At 34.7% G+C, this 21,824-nt stretch overlaps 1 protein-coding gene across 1 annotated transcript; it reads left to right on the forward strand.

The window, feature by feature from the left end:
• Nucleotides 1-2,466: 2,466 nt before the first annotated feature.
• LOC133197751 (sushi domain-containing protein 2-like) lies at nucleotides 2,467-20,679 on the forward strand. Its single transcript, XM_061333947.1, has 16 exons — nucleotides 2,467-2,709; nucleotides 2,789-3,082; nucleotides 3,182-3,319; nucleotides 5,345-5,507; nucleotides 8,385-8,642; nucleotides 8,906-9,048; nucleotides 9,792-9,937; nucleotides 10,021-10,293; nucleotides 16,526-16,818; nucleotides 17,338-17,481; nucleotides 17,631-17,789; nucleotides 17,881-18,030; nucleotides 18,794-18,919; nucleotides 19,696-19,941; nucleotides 20,050-20,383; nucleotides 20,511-20,679. The coding sequence occupies exons 1-16, from the start codon at nucleotides 2,518-2,520 to the stop codon at nucleotides 20,632-20,634; spliced, it is 3,183 nt and encodes a 1,060-aa protein (XP_061189931.1). The 5' UTR covers nucleotides 2,467-2,517; the 3' UTR covers nucleotides 20,635-20,679.
• The last annotated feature ends 1,145 nt before the right edge of the window (nucleotides 20,680-21,824 follow it).

Below are 21,824 nucleotides of genomic sequence, written 5' to 3' on the forward strand. Positions count from 1 at the left end.
ATTAGAGCTAATGTTTTGGATTTTCAAAATATATTTGCTATTTTTATCAAATATGATGATAGAATTCATGATAGTTTATTTAATATATAATTTAGGACCAGCATAAAACAGTTCACGGCACAGAATAACTCTGTGTGCAGGCTGCATGGAAAAATAAGAATCCAAACTTAATATACTTTAAATTCGTCGAAAGAGAAAAAATTATCATTTTCTTCTAAAAAAAACCTTCCGCCACAAAATATAGTTCCTCACGTAAAGTTTTTGGTATGGAATTTAATCATGGAGTTTTAACTGAACATAGTTTAATTAGTGTTGTAGAATCCAAATTTATTGTAAGAACTAAAACATTATGCAGAATTTTTGAAATATAGGTTAAGATAAAAATCTGCTCAAAAGCTCAGGAGCGAACAACGTCACAACGATCTCGATGATGGAGGTGTGCCTACCGAACTTCCAAAGTGCAGTGTTTGTCAGCTGTTTGTGGCGAGATTGCATTACATTGATATTTTTCAAAAGATTTTCAAATTTATTGTGAGTGAAGTTTAATGAAAAAAAAATTATAGCATTCAGAGGTCTGCGAGAAAAATAAGGGTAAACGTTGAGGCTATGCAGCTCAGACATGAAACTTATAACACGTAGTTTTCTATTCTCTATGTAAAATCGATCAAGAACTGTTAAATACTCTTTTACATTGTAAATAAAATTATTATTATTTTGCTTGCGTATTTTGTACATTTTTATGCATGAAAAACATGCTATATTGCTTAGTGGAGTAAGTCTTTTTATGTAGATATTACTGCGCTGTGTGATTAGGTCACGTAATGACCTATGACCTTCGAAAAACTTCATACAGGTATGAAGATATTTGCTCTCTGCATGTTTATATAATAGAGAGATACCACAAATGTATATATTGTGATTAAAAAAACTTGAACCAAACGAAATTCCTTAATATAAACATTTTATCATGTTTTACAATTTAACTTAAATATCTCCAGAATTTTTTTTTTAAATTTTAAAATAAATTACGGTCGCATTTTTGATCAATTTTGATATTTTAAATTATCATTCTGTTCACGTCTTTTCTCTAAGTCGATCAAAAATGCGACCGAAATTTATTTATTTTTTTATTTTATTTTTTTTTTAAGTCTGGAGATATTTAAGTGATGCATCATTCCTGAATAAAATCTTTGAAATCGATCCGCTGGTTTACGAGAAATTGTCTGTATTATGAATCAAAAGGAATACGTCAAGTAATAATAATGAAAATAGAAAGAAAACAGTATTCTTTTATTTATTTTTACCTATCAATTAAATAATAACAGTTATTAATTATCACAGGTGAATAAACAAATAGGAATACTTCCCTCATTAGAGTATTTCCCTACAATATCATTATCCCCCTGCCCTGGACCAGTATGTCTATTTTTTTAAAAAAATAATTTTCTTGGTCACGTCCCTTGGTTGTTCCAAAAAAGGAAAATCTCTAAAACCTAAAATAATTAAACAATTCAATAACATTCATACTCCTGAAAGCAGTAGAAGATAAAACTGCCATCTTATTGTTTGTATTCCCTGGCTGGCAGTTAAACCCTAGTCATATTTCCAAAAACGACCGACGGCCGACGGATTTTGAGGCAAAAATGGGATTCTTTGGGCGACAGTCGGCAGGTCATCGGCTATTGTCTTATCCGATTTTGACTTCTTTTTTTTCCTCGGCACAGTTCTAATTCTTTTCCTGTGTCGGTGGACGATTTCTTCAATTGAAGCAGTTATTGAAAAGTCGGTTGACCAAGACTCGAGCATCGTCTGACCATCGGCAGAAAGTTTATTGAATTTGTCGTCAGTCGTTCGATATCTAGGTCGTAAATGTCGGCCGATGATGTAAAATCAAACCGCGGGTCAGGGTTTGATACTTTTTAAATCACCTGTGTTCCTAGGAATTAATTTGACTGCTCCGCGTCGCCCGATACTATTGTCGACCAATCGTGTTTTTCAGCCAACGACACGAGTAAAATTTTGTCTACCGACCATCGTCTTAGATGTGACCTACATGTACAATACATGTATAGGTACATACAAGAAGACCAAATTTCTGACATACATGATCTCTCAAGCTGATAGTTTGTCTAACTGTGTATGATGTGTAATCTCAAAGAATCCTTTTAAAAAAACATCATTAGGATGACAATCTTTTTTATATTGAAGCTAAATCATTGTTATACTTTCAACATTCTCCGTAATTGGGATGTTTTTATTTGATATGCGAACAAACTTCCCTGATTGGAACTCTGATTCGAATAAAACAAATAATCTAAAATGGATCCCAAACTGCGTAGAAGCAATAAACTTTTTTTCCCTTTCAGTAAGTTAAATTTTATATCTTTAAAATAACTATCGTTTTACAACTGGCTAGTTGACAAAAGGGAAGTTTACACAATGATTAACAAATTGACAACCAGGGTAAGTCAAAGTCATATTTCAGGAACGCAACACATTTGAAGAAGTGTCTAAAACATGCCGTCACTGATGTTCCTGCTGTGGTCAGTTTGTCTGGTCCAGGTGGAGAGTTTGACAGTCTCTGACTTTTTTCCTTTTGGAGTGGGTCACGGTGATACTACAATGGCTGTTAATGATGACGGAAGCTCTCCCAATATTCCAATTTCTACTAAATTCCCTTTCTTCAATCACCAACACGACAAATTAATTGTAAGTATTTTGGAAGATCATTTTTCAATACACATGATACAGTGTTGAATATTTTAATCAGCTTTGGCATTCTCTCTAGGTTAGTACAAATGGTGCTATTTCATTCCTGGCTCCAGTGTCACAATTTACACCGGATCCTTTTCCACTGGATGGGGACCGTAGACTTATCACTCCCTTCTGGGGGGATGTGGATACAAGGAAAGGGGGGCATGTCCGATACAGGGAAACTACAGACCCAGAAATATTAGAGAGAGCTTCCAGTGAAATAAAAGCTTATTTCCCCGAATTTTATCGTTTTCACGCTGCTTGGGTTTTCATAGCTACGTGGGATAATGTCGCCTTTTATGGATGTTCCACGACTGGTTGTTTAAAGGTACAGATTTTTCTTACACTGAAGATTGCGTTTGCTAATCAAAAATTACTAAGTATTAGCTTTGTTTTTAATATTATCTTCACTGTCCAACCATTTCAGAGAAATACCTTTCAGGCTGTCTTAATAACAAATGGACAACATTCCTTCACCATATTTAATTACGCAAACATTGTCTGGACAACTGGAACAGCAAGCAATGGAAATGCAGATACAGGACTTGGGGGGACACCTGCGCAGGTCAGTGATTTGTCCCCCCAGCAGGAGAGGAGTGTATTAAATTCACTCAGTAAACCTACGATTAATAATAAAATAATTTCTCTTATGGACGTTTTTAAAGCCTGCTCTTACAATTTTCACACAACTGTATTTCACAAGGCAATTTTTTTTTTTTTTGCGGAAACGTGCTCTTCCACACTGTTTAGAAAACATTTTAGTGGAAATAGCTAGGAAACAAGCTTACAGACTAAAAATACACCGCTAAGGTTTGCATTGTATGTCTACATTTATCCTTATAGTCGTAAATTAATTTTTAAAAATATTAGTACAGTATCATTATTAGATATTTGAATAGATGTTTTAGCGATCGCTAAAAAAAAAATAATTAAGATATATTTGTGAAACACTGATGTCTCCGTAATTCAGCTCATGATCATGGTACAGTTTTTTGTTTGTTGGTTAACGTCCCTCTCGAGAATTTTTCACTCATATGGAGACGCCACCACTTGCCAGTAGAGGCCTGCAAATTTATACCTATACCCGGCACTCAGGGGCATTAAGCAGTGAGGCATCTTTTTCGTGCCAACTTCTACTGCGGCACGCAACCTCGGTTTATACGGTCACATCCGAAGGGCCGGTCTCTCCACGTCCCGCAGTGGATTCGAACCGGCGACGTAAGGGCAGGCTCCTTACTCCGGGACTCTAGAGCAAACGCTCTAACCTCTGCGCCACGCGGGTGACTCATGGTAAAGGTAAAAGTTTCTCAAATGCATGTAAAACCTCAAGATCAAAGTCAAGAGATAAAAAATATTGGTACCCAAGAAAAGCCTTGCCACAAGGAATACACTTATAAAATATAAAAGCCTTAGCACCAAGCTGTCAAAAGTTATGGCCACTATTAATTTTTTTAAAAAGTAGGCCAAACTCAAAGGTCAGGGTCTAAGGGTCAAAATCAATAGTGCCCAAGGATAGGTCTTGTCACAAGAAATATAAATGTTTAATAGGCCCCTAGCTCCAACCATTCTAAAGTTATGGCGAAGGTTAAAGTATTATAAAAGTGGGTCAAACTTAAAGGTCAGGGACAAAAGGTCAAAACCATAGCTTTAACCATTCAAAACATATGACCAAAGATAAGGGTTTTTTTAAAATGTGGGTCAAAGTCAAAAGGTGAAAATATTTGTATTCTAGAAATTTTTTTTACAAGGAAAACACAGCTGAAGTATGAAAGCCGTTGTTCCGAAGGTTCAAAAGTTATTGCCAAGATTAAAGTTGAGAGAATTTTGAAAAACGGGTCAAACTCAAAGGTCGAGGTCAAGAGGTCAAATATGTTGGTACCCTAAACAACGCCACAAAAAAGCCATATTTATAACCAATCAACAGTTATGGGCAAGACCAAAGTTTTTGTGGAAAAACGGACAAACAGACAGCTCGACAGACAGACGGACGAACAGAGAGAAATTTTTATGACCTCGGACCCTCAATTCCGGGGTTTAATAAAAGCAACTTTCTTATTAACAAACCTTTTTCACCCCGAAGCTTCATTATGAAAGATGGGTTGATTAATTTACGTGCATAAATATAGCAAATAAATTATCAAAACGTAACTTACTATGGATATTATGGGACTAGAGTTTTCATTGCAAGTCTTGAATATTTGCACTACTGGCGGAATTATCTGAAAAGTCGGGGGTGTAGTTGATGAACAAATACATGTAATATGTATTAATAATAAATTAATTAATAAAAATACAAAATATATTAACGACTTTTTTACCATAATGATGTCTTTGCGCCAAAGGCCTTCAAATAAATTGCTTTGCAAATGCTTCACATTGATAAATATACAAACTACGAAATTCACAAACTTAGATGACTGCATTTTTTTGGTGAGTGAAGTATTTTTGTGAGAAGGGGGGGGGGGGGGTCACAAATATAAAATATTGGCGATATTTCATACTTGTAAAAAAAAAAGACATAAACTTCAAAACATTTATCAGTTGAAAATTTGGATATATCTTTGCTATACTTTTGTTTGCTGAATTAAAGGTTGGTTTTAATGCTGGTGACGGGAAAGTATATTATGTAGTGAACGGATCACGTACAGCAGACATTGTCAACATAAACAAGAAGTCCAATGTACGCATTCCAGGAAAGTTCGTCTTCAGGATAGATTCATCGGAAATCGGAGGAGGAGGATGTAACACAGAAGGTATAAAGTTTTATATATTACATATATAGACTTGTATAAACTATCTTTTAAGTAACCAGGGATCTATATGTACTCACATAACAAAAGCCATCCCTACCTACGTATATCATATACCAAATTCATTATCATGTATAATATTATCTTGTATATTTGTTTCCACAAACCTATCTTTTACCAACTTAGTTTTATACATGAAATATGGAGATAACGAACAGTATTCAAGCTCAAAGTCCATTTAGACAATACAAATCGGGAGCAGAGGAAACACGGACCTCCAAAAACATCAGAGGTGGGATCAGGTGCCATGGAGGAGTGAGCATCCCCTACCGGTCACACCTGCAGTGTGCTTTTTGTCATGATCGGAAAATAGCAAAAAAAAATCAATTCAGTGTGTAAATAATGGCCAAACAGTTAGTATGAAAAACGTCAGTCAGCATTTGACTTAATGATAGGTTATATTTGCTAACAAGGCCATTGTATCGACCATAAAAGTTGAAAAATGATGGCTTTAAACGAGACTGTTGATATCCCTGTTTCATCACCTTTTTTGACAATGGCATGACTCGTTTTAGAAGTTGTTCATACGTAGAGCATGTTTTTACAAACTGGGAGACTAAGGTGATAAGGGTATATTGCTACATAAGTAAGGGAAGATGACGATTGAAAAATTGGAGTCCTCACGTTTATTATAAAGCTTTGTTGTTAGGTTACATTAAAGGCTTTTTCTAGTAAAATATCAAAATATGAAACAAATGTGTCAGACTCTGTGGTATCTTTTATTTCAAGCTCACTGGGATATATAGAGACCATATATGTAGGGAAGTAACTATTGTTAATTGATAAAATGTCGTCGATATAACTAAATGTCGAATTGAAGGCCACAAGTGTTTTCTTTTTCTTATGTAGAAGTTTCTGAATAAATTCTGCTTCATATGAATACAAAAATAGGACTGCTTATAAGGGGCACAATTGGTACCCATGGGGATTCCAACAGATTGTTGATAGACCTGATCTCCAAAAACTACAAGTATTGTCAATCAAACTACAAGTATTGTCAATCAGAAACTCAAGTATCTTTTTAATATCAACTTTAGAGTACTTGTGTGTTCAATCAGAATGTTTTTTAACAAAATAATTTTGCAAATGACCGATGACAAGGTTTATTTACTAGTTCCATTTTATTGAAAAATGCAGCTGTCAATAATCTCAAAAAGCCTGGACTTCAGTTTATCATGGGAAATGGTTGTATAAAGTGTTGAAAGGTCGTACGTTCTGATGTTATTGATTTTGTTAAAAATTTCTAATTTCCTAAAAGTTTCTTGGAGTTTTTAGGTATCCACAACTGATTTACGCTTCTTCTCGCATATACTGTTGTACAGTACTCCCGAAGTTTCTCCTTCAATGCTGTAAATATTTAAGTGAGGGGTAAAGAAAGAGACTTGGTAAAACATTTACTGGAACCCGCTATGTATCTTTGTAAGGATTTTTATGGAATTTTGGAATCCAGTATCGGTGTGGAAAACAAATTCATTTTGATAGTTAAGAATATTAAATATATTTAAAACTGAATATTGACATATACAACATTAAGTTTGCATGTAAATTTGACACTGTTTCAAAACTTGTACCCGTCAAAAGTATATAAGCTAAAGCCTGTATAGTGTAGGAAATACGTTGCTACAACTACAGGTAGGTGGAAAGAATCATTCCGATTCAGTGTAAGATGTATGGAGAAATCGAAGTACCTGTAAAGAATAGGAGGGGAGCTCGCGAAGAAATCAAATTTAGTATAAACGATAGAAAGGTAAGGAAAACCATCCGGGATCAGCGTAAGATGTTCAGTTCATGTCAAAAGTAGGAAAAAGGCTTTATCTTATAGTAACATAAGTTGGTATAATCTACAAGTTTGTTTCCTTACGATTTCCAGTGCAATGGTGAAGAACAATATATATAACGTATTCTCTAAAAGTATTTTTTTTTTCCCTTTTTATCAAAATAAGTAAACATTTTAAATGACTAATAATATTCTGAAAAAGAGAAACGTGAAAGGTAGACCTTTATTGAATATTACCCTTATAGAAAGACAGTCAAAAAGAACAGGTAATATGCTAATGTATAATACGTCGTCGATATATCTAAATATTGAAATGAAGGCCTCAGCAAGAGATTTCTGTTTCTCTTGTGTAAGATTTTGAATAAATTCTGCTTCATATGAATACGAAAATATGTCTGCTGACAACGGGGCGCATTTGGTACCCATGGGAATTCCAACAAATATTTAGAAGAACCACATAGATATTGTCAATCAGAAACTCAATCATCTTTTTAATATCAACTTCAGAGTACTTATGTGTACAATCAGAATGTTTTTAACAAAACAATTTTGCAAACGACCAATGACAAGGTAAGTAAATTACGAGTTCCATTTTTATTGAAAAAGCAGCTGTCAATGATGTCAAAACGCCTGGACTTTAATTAATCGTGGGGAAGTATTTGGTCACATGATCATGCCTGGCGGATCAAAGCTAAGTTTTTCGACAAATGAGAGCACTAAAGATGTTTTTTAACATTGAAAAAAACATTTAAAACAGAAATTCCTTCGTAAATAAACAAGAGACTTGCCGTCCACTTGCTGTACTCCAATTTCCGCAACTTATAAGGTGTTACAGCGTATGTATGCCTTTTATAGATTGAAATCCCAGGGTACACTCCTGGTCCCTCATAAAGAAGTGTTTTCCACATTCTCGTGCAAAATATAAAACTAAAATTTGTAAAGCCTGTTTGTGATATTTACTTAAAACCCGTTTGGGTCATAATAACCCGTCTTGGAGATGGTCTCAACCTGCTTAATTATTCCCGTTTTTTATTCTTATTCAGGCAATGTCATTATAACGCCAACGAGTGGTCCAATGCTTGGTGGTCAACACCTGACATTTAGTGGACCTTGTATTGAAGAATACACAATATTCAAAATCAAGTTCTCCAACACTAGATATACATTAAGATGTGAAATGGACTCACCCTACAGCTTCTATTGTATTACACCTAGGTTTAAGAGCGCTGGTGATGTCAAAGTAGATATCATATTGTCCAATAAAAACAAAACCAAATCGTTTATTGGAAACTACAATATTTGTAAGTATATCTATCAAATATTCTGAGTGAAACCATGTAACCCCCGTAAAAATACTTAGCATTGTTAAAGTTGCGTATAATATATAAGAACCCTGTTTTATTTATCCCTATTGTTTATCATTTTCCATAGAGCTCAGAGGTACGTGTCCATCTACATGTTTATGATATTTTGTATAAACTGAAAAAGCTTACATTTTAAACTGTGTGCATATAATTAATTACTAATAAAGACCATGTCATTATCTGTTAAAAATTATTTTCAGTGAATCCTGCTTTCAGCAAGGTCCTTGTACATCGCCATAATGGAAACAGCTGGGAAAATGATGAACATAATATATCATGGAATGGTAACGTGAAAGAACTTCAAAACGGTAGCACAGTAGATATCTACGTATACACAATCAAGGTATAAGTATCATAAGTATAAGATGTTTGTTTATTTGTATGTTGTTTATCGTCCCTCTCGAGAACTTTTCACTCATATGGAAACGCCACCAATTGCCGGTGGAGGGCTGCAAATTTTAACCTATGCTCGGCACTCAGGACCAGTGACGAATCTTTTTCGTGCGAACACCTACTGCGACACGGAACCTAGGTTTTTAGTCTCATCTGAAGGACTAGTCTCCAAGTCCCGCAGTGGATTCGAACCCTCGACATAAGGATTAACTCCTTACTCCGCGGCTCTAGAGCAGACGCTCTAACCATTGCGCCACGCGGTCGACATGAGTATAAGAATGTAGTACAGTAGATTTCTTATATACATATGAACACAATCAAGGCGCAAGTATAATGCTTAAAAAAGCAATAACGCAGGATATACCATCGACGTACAAAATATTGCTGTAAAACAGATGTGCAGTAGATATCTACATATAACAAATCAAATACAAAAGTTTAATACTGTAAAACAGGAGCGAAGTAGATCTCTACATCTAATACCCTGCATTAAAAAGGGCTTTACTCTCGTTTCAAAATAAAAACTTCAAATATGAGTATAAGTAATCGTTAGAAATACCCATCATGATCTTAAATAAATTTCTACTTTCTTCTTTTTCTGTAAATTTCATATCTGTATATATTTTTCAAAAAAAAAATTGTTTAAGTAAATTGTAAATAACTGACATATGTTTTTTTTTCTTTAAACCAAAGGAGGAAAATGGTGGAATTAAATTAGACCCTTTTATTGCAAAGAGTAATATATCTAACTCAGTCAGTTGGACGACTTTTAGTTTAAATATGACTGAGCAGGTCGCCGTTCTACGAGTAACATCTCGTGTAGAGACTGCATTCAAAATGTAAGTTAACATTAGGAGTTTACTTAATATTTGTTTGTATTGTTAATATTATTTCATGTATATAATCTGATCTTTCTGGTCAGGCCACAAAGAGGAATATGGTCTGACTTGTTCCCAGTTACGCCATCCAGAACTAAAGCGAGCCTTCTTTGTACAAACTGGATAGAAAAAGAAAGTTCTTCTCCAAAATTAAATGTTACAGAACCTTGTCCGTGTACTCTCCAACAGGCGATGTTAGACATTGTGAAATACCAGCCCGACCCTGACTGCAACATGCTCCACGTAGGATCACAGGGGCGGGGCAATTGTCGTTATAGGCGTGATGCACAACATTGTGTGAGGTTGACAACACCAAGGTATCGTTTCCTTTAAACCATTTCTGCAAAACACATGACAATCGACAATATTTCATAAGAAGAGGTAAAACAGCATTTTTGCAAACATTTTCTTCTCCTTTGTCATATAACGATTGTAATTAACATATTTAATTCTTGACAGCACGGTATATCATTCCTCAGGTTTTGAAGAAAATTTTGACAGAACCTCTATAATCAAAATTATCAATTACAATTAATTTTTTGAAATGCATCTTAAAATTGATAAATATACGACATTCATTTTTTAAAAAATGCATATATAATAATAGGTGGATTTAAAAAGGAAATTATTCAATTAAATATGAAGATATCGAACAGTAATCAAGCTCAAAAGTTCATTAAAAAATACATATTCGGAGCAGAACAAACAGGGGCCTTTAAAAGAATCAGAGGTACATATAAGATCGGGTGCCATGGAGAAGTAAGCATCCCGTCAACCGGAGAAATCCGTAGACATTTAAGTGTGTAAATAATGGTCTAAAAATTTGTATGAAAAACGTCAGTCATCATTTGACTAAATGCTAGATTGCTACTTGTTGACAAAATTATATAATCTACCATAGAATTTGCAACATGTTGACTTTAAATGAAACTGTTGATTTCCTTGTTTTAACAACTTGTTTACCAATAGCTAGCTTCGAATTAGATATTGTTCGTATGAAAAGCATTCGCTGGGGTATTGAATGAACTGTGAAGCATTAACTTCATATTCAGTTGATAAGGGTAAAATAGTCATGGATTTGTTTTATTTAGTATGTTGAATGTTTGGCTTTATGCCTAGTTATACTCACATAATCTTTAACGTTATTCAATGCTACGTATATTCAAGGCACGTGTCAAATGATATATTTAGACAAATTTTACACATTTCTTCAGGACACTTTGACAAAATTTGCATATATACTGAAAAAGATCAAATGAAACTTGTTCCTAGCCAGGAATTTACATAATTTTATCCACTTACCAAAGTGTACCCCATTGGTCTCAACTTTTATTTTATGTTTTGAAATTTACACAATATTTCTAACCTATCAGGACTTTAGAATTTTTAAATAAATATGATATCTCATTAGTGCAAAAAGGACACATAAAAATGGCAATATTTCCCCCATTAAATTAGTTTCTTTCAAACTCTTTGTACATAAAATAAGATTATATTTATTGTCATGATAACACCTGCATAAATATGATTGAGGTAAAAGATAAAAGATCAAGGCTAAGTAATTTGCACACTGATACACTGACACGCAATTTTCATACCGATTTTGAGTTGTACATGTAAATGCTATATCTAAACTATGCTTCTTAAAAATCCTTGATATCACCATTATAAGGAGTAACATACTTTAACGTTATTATTTTTAACTTTCCACTTCTGGCCTATTAGTAGGAACATTAAAAAATTAAAATAAATGAGATATGTCAAAAACTATGATTTATATGTATTGTAAAGAAAGAGAATTATTAGATCACATCAATGCAATGTTTGTATTTACAAAACATTGTATTATTATAACAGAAAAGAATTAAACTCTCACACTTAAGCTTTCCTTATTTATGAAGTAACATACCACCATTACCCGCATATGGTGTTTATGTCCCCCAACTGATTCGCTACTCAAGAGCATGCACCGAGTGCGATAATTTTTTTTAAACTGAGGCAGGCTATACACACATAAGTTGATATTACAGAGATTTCAAAAACCTCGTTTAAAGTCAGCATTTCGGAAATTCTAGGGTAGTTATAATGACCTTGTTAGCAAAAGTAACATAACAGTTATCTGGTCGTATTCTGCCTGACTTCTCTCATACCAATTATAGGCCTTTGATTTATACCAAATTTGACTACAGAATGTTCCGTATAAATTCGGCTCACGGCGGGTTTGACCGGTCAACAAGGGATGCTTACTTCTCCTAGGTACTTGATCTTTTGGGGGTCTGTGATTATGCTCTGTTCACAGATTTGCATTGTTTGAAGATTTATAAGATCGATCATTGTTTTTCATCTTCACCTTTTTCATGACATGTAACTCTAAACAATATTTCAGAAACTTTTCAATCATCCTGTCTTTTGGCCCCCCCCCCCCCCCCCCCCAGAAAAAAAAAAGATTGTACGATTATTAGTATCGTATAATAATAAACTGTAATAACTTTAGAATCATATTTTATTAACAATATATTGAAAGTTTAATTCCGCCTCTCTATCTTCCCTTTTCTTTCTCCCCTTCTTTCTCTCTTTATTTCTCAATCTCTAAAAAAATTTTGCACACATTTCTTGTCTTGTATATTATTGTGATTGTTTGTATCTATGACTTGTGTGATTTAAGAATAAAGAATCGTATGATTAACCTTTTTACACGACGTTGTATAGCTTTTTAGCTTACCTCAGATGAAAGCTCAAGTGAGCTTTTCTGATCTCATTTTGTCTGTAGTTCGTCTGTCCGTCTGCCTGTCTGTCTGTCTGTCTGTAAATTTTTCACATTTTCGACTTCTTCTTCAGAACCACTGGGCCAATTTCAACCAAACTTGCCACAAAGTATCCTTGGATAAAGGGGATTCAAGTTTGTTCAAATGAAGGACCACGCCCTCATTTAAGGGGAGACAGTTTAGTAAGAGTGAAAATTTGTTTGCATGTTTTAAAAATCTTCTTCTCAAGAACCACTGGGCCAATCTTTACACAGTGTAGATTCAAGTCTTTTCGAATGATGACCCCTGGGGGTAGTTTGGGGCTACAATATAATTTTAATGGGGGATCAAAATCTTACATAGGAATAAATAGGGGAAAACTTGTAAAATCATCTTTTCAAGAACAGCAAAAAAGCCATGATTAGTCATATTGATATGGAAGCATCCTCAGGTAGTGTAGATTCAAGTTTGTTCAAATGATGACCCCTGGGGGTAGGGTGGGACCACAATGGGAGATCAAAGTTTTACATAGGAATATATAGGGAAAAAACTTGAAAAACCTTCTCAATCACACCAAAGCCATGATTAGTTATATTGATATTGAAGCATCCTTAGGTAGTGTAGATTCAAGTTTCTTCAAATGATGACCCACCTGGGGGGGGGGGGGGGGTAGAATGGGGCCACAATGGGGGATCAAAGATCTGTATAGGAATATATAGGCAAAATATTCTTCTCAAGAACAGAAATGTTTAGTCATATTGATATGGAAGCATCCTCAGGTTTGTTTGTTTGTTTGTTTGTTTGTTTGTTTGTATGTTGTTTAACGTCCCTCTCGAGAATTTTTCACTCATATGGAGACGCCACCACTTGCCGGTGGAGAGCTGCAAATTTTGTCCTATACTCGGCGCTTACGGCCATTGAGCAGTGAGGGATCTTTTTCGTGCCAGCACATACTGTGACACGGGACCTCGGTTTATGCAGTCTCATCCGAAGGACTGGTATCCACGTCCCACAATGGGATTCGAACCCGCGACGTAAGGATCAACTCCTTACTTCGCGACTCTAGAGCAGACGCTCTAACCACTGCGCCACGCGGGCGACGCATCTTCAGGTAGTGTAGATTCAAGTTTGTTCAAAAGATGACCCCTGGGGTAGGGAGGTGCCACATTGGGGATTAAATATTTACAAAGGAATATATAGGGAAAAATCTTCTTCTCAAGAACAGAAAAGCCATGTTTAGCCATATTGGTATGGAAGCATTCTCAGGTAGTGTAGATTCAAGTTTGTTCAAATGATTACCCACTCGGGCAGGGAGGGGCCACAATTGGGGATTTACAAAGAATATATAGGGGAAAAAATCTTCTCAAGAACATATAAGCCATGTTAGTCATATTGATATGGAAGCATCCTCAGGTAGTGTAGATTCAAGTTTGTTCAAATGATAACCCCACCTTACCCCCCACCCCCCGGGGGTAGGGAGGGGCTATAATGGGGGATCAAATTTTAACAAAGGAAAATATAAGAAAAAAATCTTTAAAAATCTTCTACTCAAGAACAGCAAAGCCATTTGTTATATTGATACGGAAGCATCCTCACATAGTTTAAAATTCAAGTCCCCCTTCCCCATGTAAACATTTCAATACTGAACTGATATGTGATTTTTCTTAGCTAATGTGCTCAGGTGAGCGATGTAACACATGGGCATCTTGTTATACCTCTGCTCCGAAGCAGAGGGAGGTATACTGTTTTACCCATGTGTCTGTGTGTGAGTCTGTCTTTCTGCCCGTAAAAAAAAAAACTTTCGTTGCAGTTTTCGCAGCAACTACTCTTTGCACATGCTTGGAATTCATTTTAAGCTCACCTGAGCCGAATGCATATGTGACCTTTCTTATCAAAGAGTGCCCGGCGTCCGTCTGTCGTCTTTCGCCCGACGTCTGTAAATTTTTCACATTTTCGACTTTTTCTAAAGAATCACTGGGTTAATTTTTACCAAACTTGCCACAAAGCATCCTTGAGTAAAGGGAATTTAAATTTGTTCACAAGGAGTGCCACGCCCTCTTTCAAGGGGAGTTGATTAAGAATTCTTGAAACTTTTTTAAAATCGTCTTCTCAAGAACCACTGGGCATAAAAGATAAAACTTATGTTAAAGCTTCATTACATACTCTAGATTCAAGTTTGTTCATATCATAGCCCCCGGAGGTAGGGCTGGACCACAACAGGGGGTCAGAATTTACCATAGCAATATATAGGAAATATCTTATAAAAACTGCTTCCTTAGAACAGCCGAGCCATTATTAGCCATATTAATATAGAAGAATCCTCAGGTAGTGTAGATTCAAGTTTGTTCAAATCAGGAACCCTGGGGGCTGACCGCAGACACACTGGGATAAAGTTTTACATAGAAATATATAGGAAATATCTAAGAACAGCTGAGCGATTATAAGTGATATTCATTCAGAAATATCCTAAAGAAGTGTTGATTTAAGTTTGTTCAAATTATGACCCCTGGGGTAGCGCGGAGCCATAACAGTTGGTTAACGTTTTACATAGGAATATATAGGTGCAATGGCTTAGGGGCATTTGCGTAAATCGTTTTGAAGACTTCAAATGGTGGCATGCCCTGACAACCCTTGGAATGCACTAGCCAAAAGATATATGAGTAAAGCTTTGGAAAACTCAGGTTTTCAGAAGGTAGCTGGAGAAATTGAATCAGCAATAAAGAAGTTAAGGGTAAGAACATAATAAAAGTATAAAACTTATAAGCACCATTGGCAAGTATCTTAGGGAATTAATGTTAAGTTCTGGGTGTAGCTATTCTGAAGAAGATTGAGACAACCGGTTCTTATCTATCAGTAAGACCTACGGGAGAATGATGGTGCAAGAAGTACCTTACCCAGTCCCTGTCTTATATCAGAGAAATATTTTAGTACTGTGTGCTTTACCCTCAGACAGAGCGGTCTTAATAATCATTCCAATCATAAACTCAGACAGAGTAAAAGGAAAATTTATATATCCCTTTTAAGAACCTGATCAAACTAGTACACATTACAAAGGAAATATCTTTAAAAAAATTTCTTCTAAAAATAAGAAAGCCATTATTATCTTATTTATAGAGAAGCAACCTCGGGTATTGTAGAATCAAGTTTGTTCAAATTATGACCCCCAAAGGTTGGGGGCACAACAGAGGGTCAAAGTTTTACCTTAGAGTATAAAAAATCATCTTGAAAAAATCTTCTGTTCAAGAAAAGCAAAGCCATGATTAGTCATCTTATAGAATCATCCTCAGGTCATGTAGATTCAAATTTGTTTATATTTAGGGTGGGTAGGGTTTATTCCACAATGAGCGATCAGAGTATTACAATTTAAAATTCTTCAAAATTCTTCTGCTCAAGAACAGCAAAGCCCTCACTAGTAATATTGATATGGAAGCATCCTGAGGTAGTGTAAATTTAACTTTTCAATATTGAACAATTTTTGCTTTTTCCTAGCCAATGTACTCAGGCGAGCTGTGTGGCAAATTGGCCTCTTCTTCATGTTAACTTCCTGTTTGTTTGTGCGTCTGTCCGTACCAACTTTCCGTCGCTGTTTTCTCAGTAACTACTCAACGAAGATGCTTGAAATTTGAGCACACTTTTCGTTTAAGCATTCCATATAGTGGGACTCATTTTTGTATGAATCTGATTCTACTTCTAGTATATCCTTGCATCTCCCGTACAAAATTTTCACACGACATCGTACATTCACATCTGAGCGAGGGTATTATTAGTGGGCATTGGCTCAAAGACTTGTTGTTTCTTTCTACAGTGAAGATGGTGCCGATAACGTTTGCTGTTTCAATGAACGTGGAAACTTGATAGACTCAAGATCCCATGAAGGTGGTACACAACAGCGGTATCACTATCGAGGTGACAATCATGGGAATATGCCCTACGTGACAAACTTTTGCAAGGATGTTGTCCCGTTTCTGCACTGCTGTCGTTTTTCACAGACGGCCGTTAATAAAACCAGCGATGAAGAAGAAACGTACAGCCTCTGTCAGAAATTCCTGACATTACGACGATATAGTTCCTGTGAAAATTACAACCCTCCTAAACCAGGTCAGAATGATTAGTTTCAGATTCGTTATTCTGTGTGCTATAAATGTAAGTTATCAGAAACCATCAAAACGTTTTGTTTGAATGTGATAATTGTCAATGAATCAAAAGCTATTAAAAAAATGGAGAGAAACATTCTATAAAGGTTAAGCCTTGACACCCAAATCAGGCTTTTAAATCAAGAGGCCCTAGTGCATTTAAGTTAACACTTATCTTTTAAGTATTTCTGTTCTATAACATAATACGTGTATTTAACTGCTCAATTACTTATCACAAACGTTAACACAAGTAATAATATGTCAGTTTTAAACAGTTTTAAACGGTTCAGTCACCCCCCATAAGATATCATGGCTGTCCTTATGTAAGGGGGGGGGGGACACATTAAGATCATACAGCTTAGAGAATTAATGGTAGATTTGTAGATTATTTCATCAATTTTCATATATCTTAGCAGATGTCTATTTTAAATCTATGGTGTGTATGTATGTGTGTGCGTGAAGTTTTCCTTCTTTTCTGTTTCAGCAAGAACCAGTGGCGACCCTCATATCACCACACTAGACGGGCTCAGTTATACGTTTAATGGAGCTGGAGAGTTCGCGTACATTTACACAGAGGATGAACTATTTAAAAGCCAAATCCGATTCGAACAGTTCCGAAAAGACGATGGTAAGATCTTATAATTCACTTTGAATTCTGTTTGTTTGTTTTGAACATATTTTATTGACAATGTGTCAAAGGGATTAATTCTTGTAAACATCTTCATGAAATGGAGAAAATATATCAAACGGAACTGACATACATGTTCCTCTGACTAGGGTCTCTTGTAAAGGCAACTGTAGCCACAGCATTAGTGATGGAGTATGTGAATAGCACTGATCGCATAGAAATTAGACTCAACTCTATTAGAACAGCTGATGTCCTCACAAACGGAGAACTGCTTGATTTTCAAGACTCCAGATGGATAAACGTGAAAGGTGTTGTATTTGAATAAAATTAATTGATAGAATAAGTACATAAACTGATCGATTGGATTGATAATGTCTGTAATATTGGAAATTATTTTAGGTGTTACCATCATATTACTCCCTGCCAAAGGCAATAGCACGGATAAGTCATTTATGATCATTTTTCAAGATATCAAAATTGCATTCAGCATTGAAGCCTCCAAAACTATTTTAAACGTCATGCCGGTTGTTCATGGAAAGGAACTCAATGGTACTTTTTCTATGTTCTATTTTATTTATTTTTTAATCAATTAAAATCACTGAAATGTTCCCAAAAGTATTGTTTGCTGAAATTGAGAAAAATAGAATGAAAATGAAAAATACTGAAGAACTATTTAAAAAAAAAAATCATTGGTTCATATCGTACATATATACTTCATTTTACCATGATGATAATCTATTTTTATTACATTTTCAACAGTGAAATACTGTGATTTATTTATTGAATAAAAGTGACATTCTCTCACAGTGTGAAAGGATACCAAAATGATATTCTCTCTCAGTGTGAAAGGATATCAAAGTAAGTAAAAAATAATTTCTGGACTGTCATAAGATAGAGATAGTCACTAACGATCTTGATAGAGTTAAAACTGCAAATTTCTTCCCAAATATGTTGCAAAAAGCCATGCTATGTAATCTTTTCAATCTCAGCACTGCTAAGCTGTGACGTCTCAACCGCTCAACTATGACGTCAAGCCTATGACACTGTTTTCAGAAAAGACAGAGGCAAAGGAAAAATCAAAGAAAATGTAATAAACAGAAAATTCAATGTTTTGTAGATGAATATGGAATTTATTTCACTCGTGAGACAGGATTTTTTGATATTTTCCCTCGTGCTTTGCACTCGTAAAAAATATCAAAAATTCCTGCCCCACTCGTGAAATAAATTCCATATTCATCTACAAAACATTGAATACCCTCTATGTAGAAATGTGTATAGGGTGACTGAATACAAGACATGTTTTAATTTGAAGGAACACTGAAAGGATTGCTGGGAAATTATGATGACAGTCCTTCTAATGACCTACTTTCATCAACACATCAACAACTACAGCAAAATGAAACTGACGAGTCCCTGATTTTTCAATTTGGAATGTCCTGTATGCTTAGTTATTTTCTTGATATCCTTTATCAATTGTACTCAATTTGAAACTACAGTTTTAAGGTATACAATGTATAATAACAAGCAATGTTGAAGAATGAAATAGTACTATTTATTTTCTCATCTTTAGTGTTTGGAGGCTTTAATTCCAAAGTTACATTAAGTTTTGACCATACAATGTAGGATTTTCAATTCATACTCCCTGTGTTAGAAACAGTGAAGGAGGCGTTGTACCATAAAAAGAATTCTGTAACTTAATCTCAATTTCAGACTGCAGTATTACTTTAGATGAACAAAAATAACAAAGATGCTTACAGATAAATGCGATTTTTTTCCCAAAAAGTTGCTATAAACTTGTAAAATGTCCAGTTAAACATACATTACTCAGTGTTAAGTGTGCATTTCTTATAAAGACATTTTTTTCTAAAATAAAATCAAAATGGCTAAAATAATGACTTTAATAAATACTGTACAAAAATAAATTGCATAAAATATTTTTTACCGTGATAATTTGGGTTTCCTCTGCTTTGATGACATATATAATGCCAGCGTCTATAAAGCCGTGTTGATAAAGCACCGTGATTGTTTACAATGGTCGATAACTCTTAAGACTTGGACAGTGTTACGAATAGTGCCGATATTAAAACATCAGCAAATGTCGTCATTTTTACCGGAAGTGCCCTGTTATAGATCGAAATCCTTAAATTTCAATAGACTAGGTCTATGTATATGCCACAATATTATTGTTAGGTGCACTGATTTTTCTGACTGTAGGGGCCATCAATGAGACGGAGTCCCTGTTCACGTATGAACCTGGTAAGAGTTTTGCTGACTATCATCAGCCATCATTCCGGCCTGTGTTTGAATCGTCTGTATCGGTTACAGAAGAGATGAGGGCGGTTTGTGGAGAGGACAAAGATTGTATCTTCGATTTCTCTGTCACGGGATCACGTGAGGTAGCGGAACAATCCCGAACATTCCAGAAACAGTTTCAGGAATCTCAACAGGCAGCTGTGATAGGTATATGTATGAGATGTAATTATAGAACATGAATCTTCCCTAATTAAGAAAAGTCATTGTGAGTTTTTTTTTACCCGATCTCAAAATATGTACATACTTTTATTATAGTGTTGACATGCAGTGATTTGCCAACAGTTCCTGGTGGAGTATGGGAATCAACCAATGGGAATCTTGAAAATTCGTCTGCCTTTTTTGTTTGTAGAGATGGCTATACGATCTCTAATAACATAAGAAATGTTACATGCTTGAATGGGCGTTGGGAACAATATGAGCACGTTTCTTGTCAACTTAATAGTCTTCAAACCACCTTGCCAAGTACACACCCTGGTACGGATTTGTCTCAAAGTGCAAAGTTACCTGTCTACATAGGAGTTGGGGTTGGATTTTTCCTACTCACCACATTCATCGTAGTTTTTATCCTATATCAAAGGAAAAAAGCAAGGTGTGTACCGTTTATCTCCTACTATGTTAAAAAACCTTAACTCTTTTCATATGGATAACTTAAATTTATATTTATGTTATAATATTAGTGATGTCACAGCTTATCTAAATTTTGTTCGCTCACTCAGGCGCGGTCATTGGAAAGTCTTTTCTAATGAAAAGTCAGTGACTTTCTCCAAAACTGGCGATACGGAGGAAAACTTTGCTGCATTAACTCAGCTACCAATGGAACAAAACAAAGAGAAATGTTAACAATCGTTATAATTCATTAAATTGACTAGCCTGATTTACTCATGTATGCATAAATATCTCTTGATATATCACTCACTACCAATCAAAATTATTCATTGTACACATTTCACATAGTATGTCATCATGATCTGGCGATGATCTGTGTAATCAAATCAGCGTGTATTTGATCCCACGGATATCTGTACGACGTAACAGACTTGCAGGGAAACTGAGGAGTGGATGTGGATTAACTATATATATATATATATATATATATATATATATATATATATATATATATATATATATATATATATATATATATATATATATATATATATATCAAAAAAAAAAAAAACGAAAGAAATATCAGTGTTCAGTAATCAATATGTAAATTAAATAAAAAGGCAAAACTTCTTGTTCAAACGTAAGCGCTTTCATTGTTTTCTTCAGACGCTTTAAAAAGTTTAAACTTATGACGGAAAATCTCTTCCTGCAGCAATTTTCAATTCATGGATCTCGAAGTGATTTAAGGTTCTTTAAAGTCTAAGAGACAGTCTTATAAAAAAGTTGATATCTGAACACCACAAAAATATATGTTTTAAATCTTAAGAAACCTTTCCGTTAATCTAGCCTTAGATGCCAATGTTTATTGGCATGATATGAAATTAAACGTGATTTATGGTGCTTTGCAATGTTGGAAAACGCTTTATACACTATGCATAATAAATGCATAACAAAATATTGAAGTTAATAGAAGAAATTAAAGTACCGAATAAGTATAAAAATCAAGCAATTTTCTTCAAATGCTTGGATACTTACAGTTTATTATCCTAAAATTGAATGGATGATCCATTCTCAATTAGAAAATGCATAGTAATTTTTTTTTTATTTTTTGGTCTGATGTACATCAATTGTTACACAGAAAGTGCTTTTTGTACATGATTTTATCTTGTTGGCAATTGAGAATTTTCTTCTGAATAAACAAAAGATGTTTAAGTTACTTACAGTGTAATGAATAAAAGTACTGGATAATACACCACGTTAAGTTTTGAAGAGATAGGCGTTTGTGAAAAAAGTTGCACAAATTTTGCATTTCTAGTTTTGAAAAACCCAAAAAGTAATGGTAATGGTAATGCATTACTTTCTAAAGTAATGGTAATGTAATGCATTACTTTCTAAAGTAATGGTAATGTAATGCATTACTTTAA

Source organism: Saccostrea echinata, unplaced genomic scaffold (assembly GCF_033153115.1).
Source record: "Saccostrea echinata isolate AGI-Se365-2 ecotype Australia unplaced genomic scaffold, CSIRO_AGI_Sech_v1 ptg000030l, whole genome shotgun sequence".
NCBI lineage: Eukaryota > Metazoa > Mollusca > Bivalvia > Ostreida > Ostreidae > Saccostrea > Saccostrea echinata.

What these genes read in the sequence shown, in the direction of transcription:
- LOC133197751 (XM_061333947.1), top strand. Translation starts at nt 2,518, where the DNA reads ATGCCGTCACTGATGTTCCTGCTGTGGTCAGTTTGTCTGGTCCAGGTG. An exon ending in CCACGACTGGTTGTTTAAAG is followed by an intron (nt 3,083 to 3,181) that starts GTACAGATTTTT and finishes CAACCATTTCAG; the next exon opens with AGAAATACCTTTCAGGCTGT. An exon ending in TATTGGAAACTACAATATTT is followed by an intron (nt 8,643 to 8,905) that starts GTAAGTATATCT and finishes AATTATTTTCAG; the next exon opens with TGAATCCTGCTTTCAGCAAG.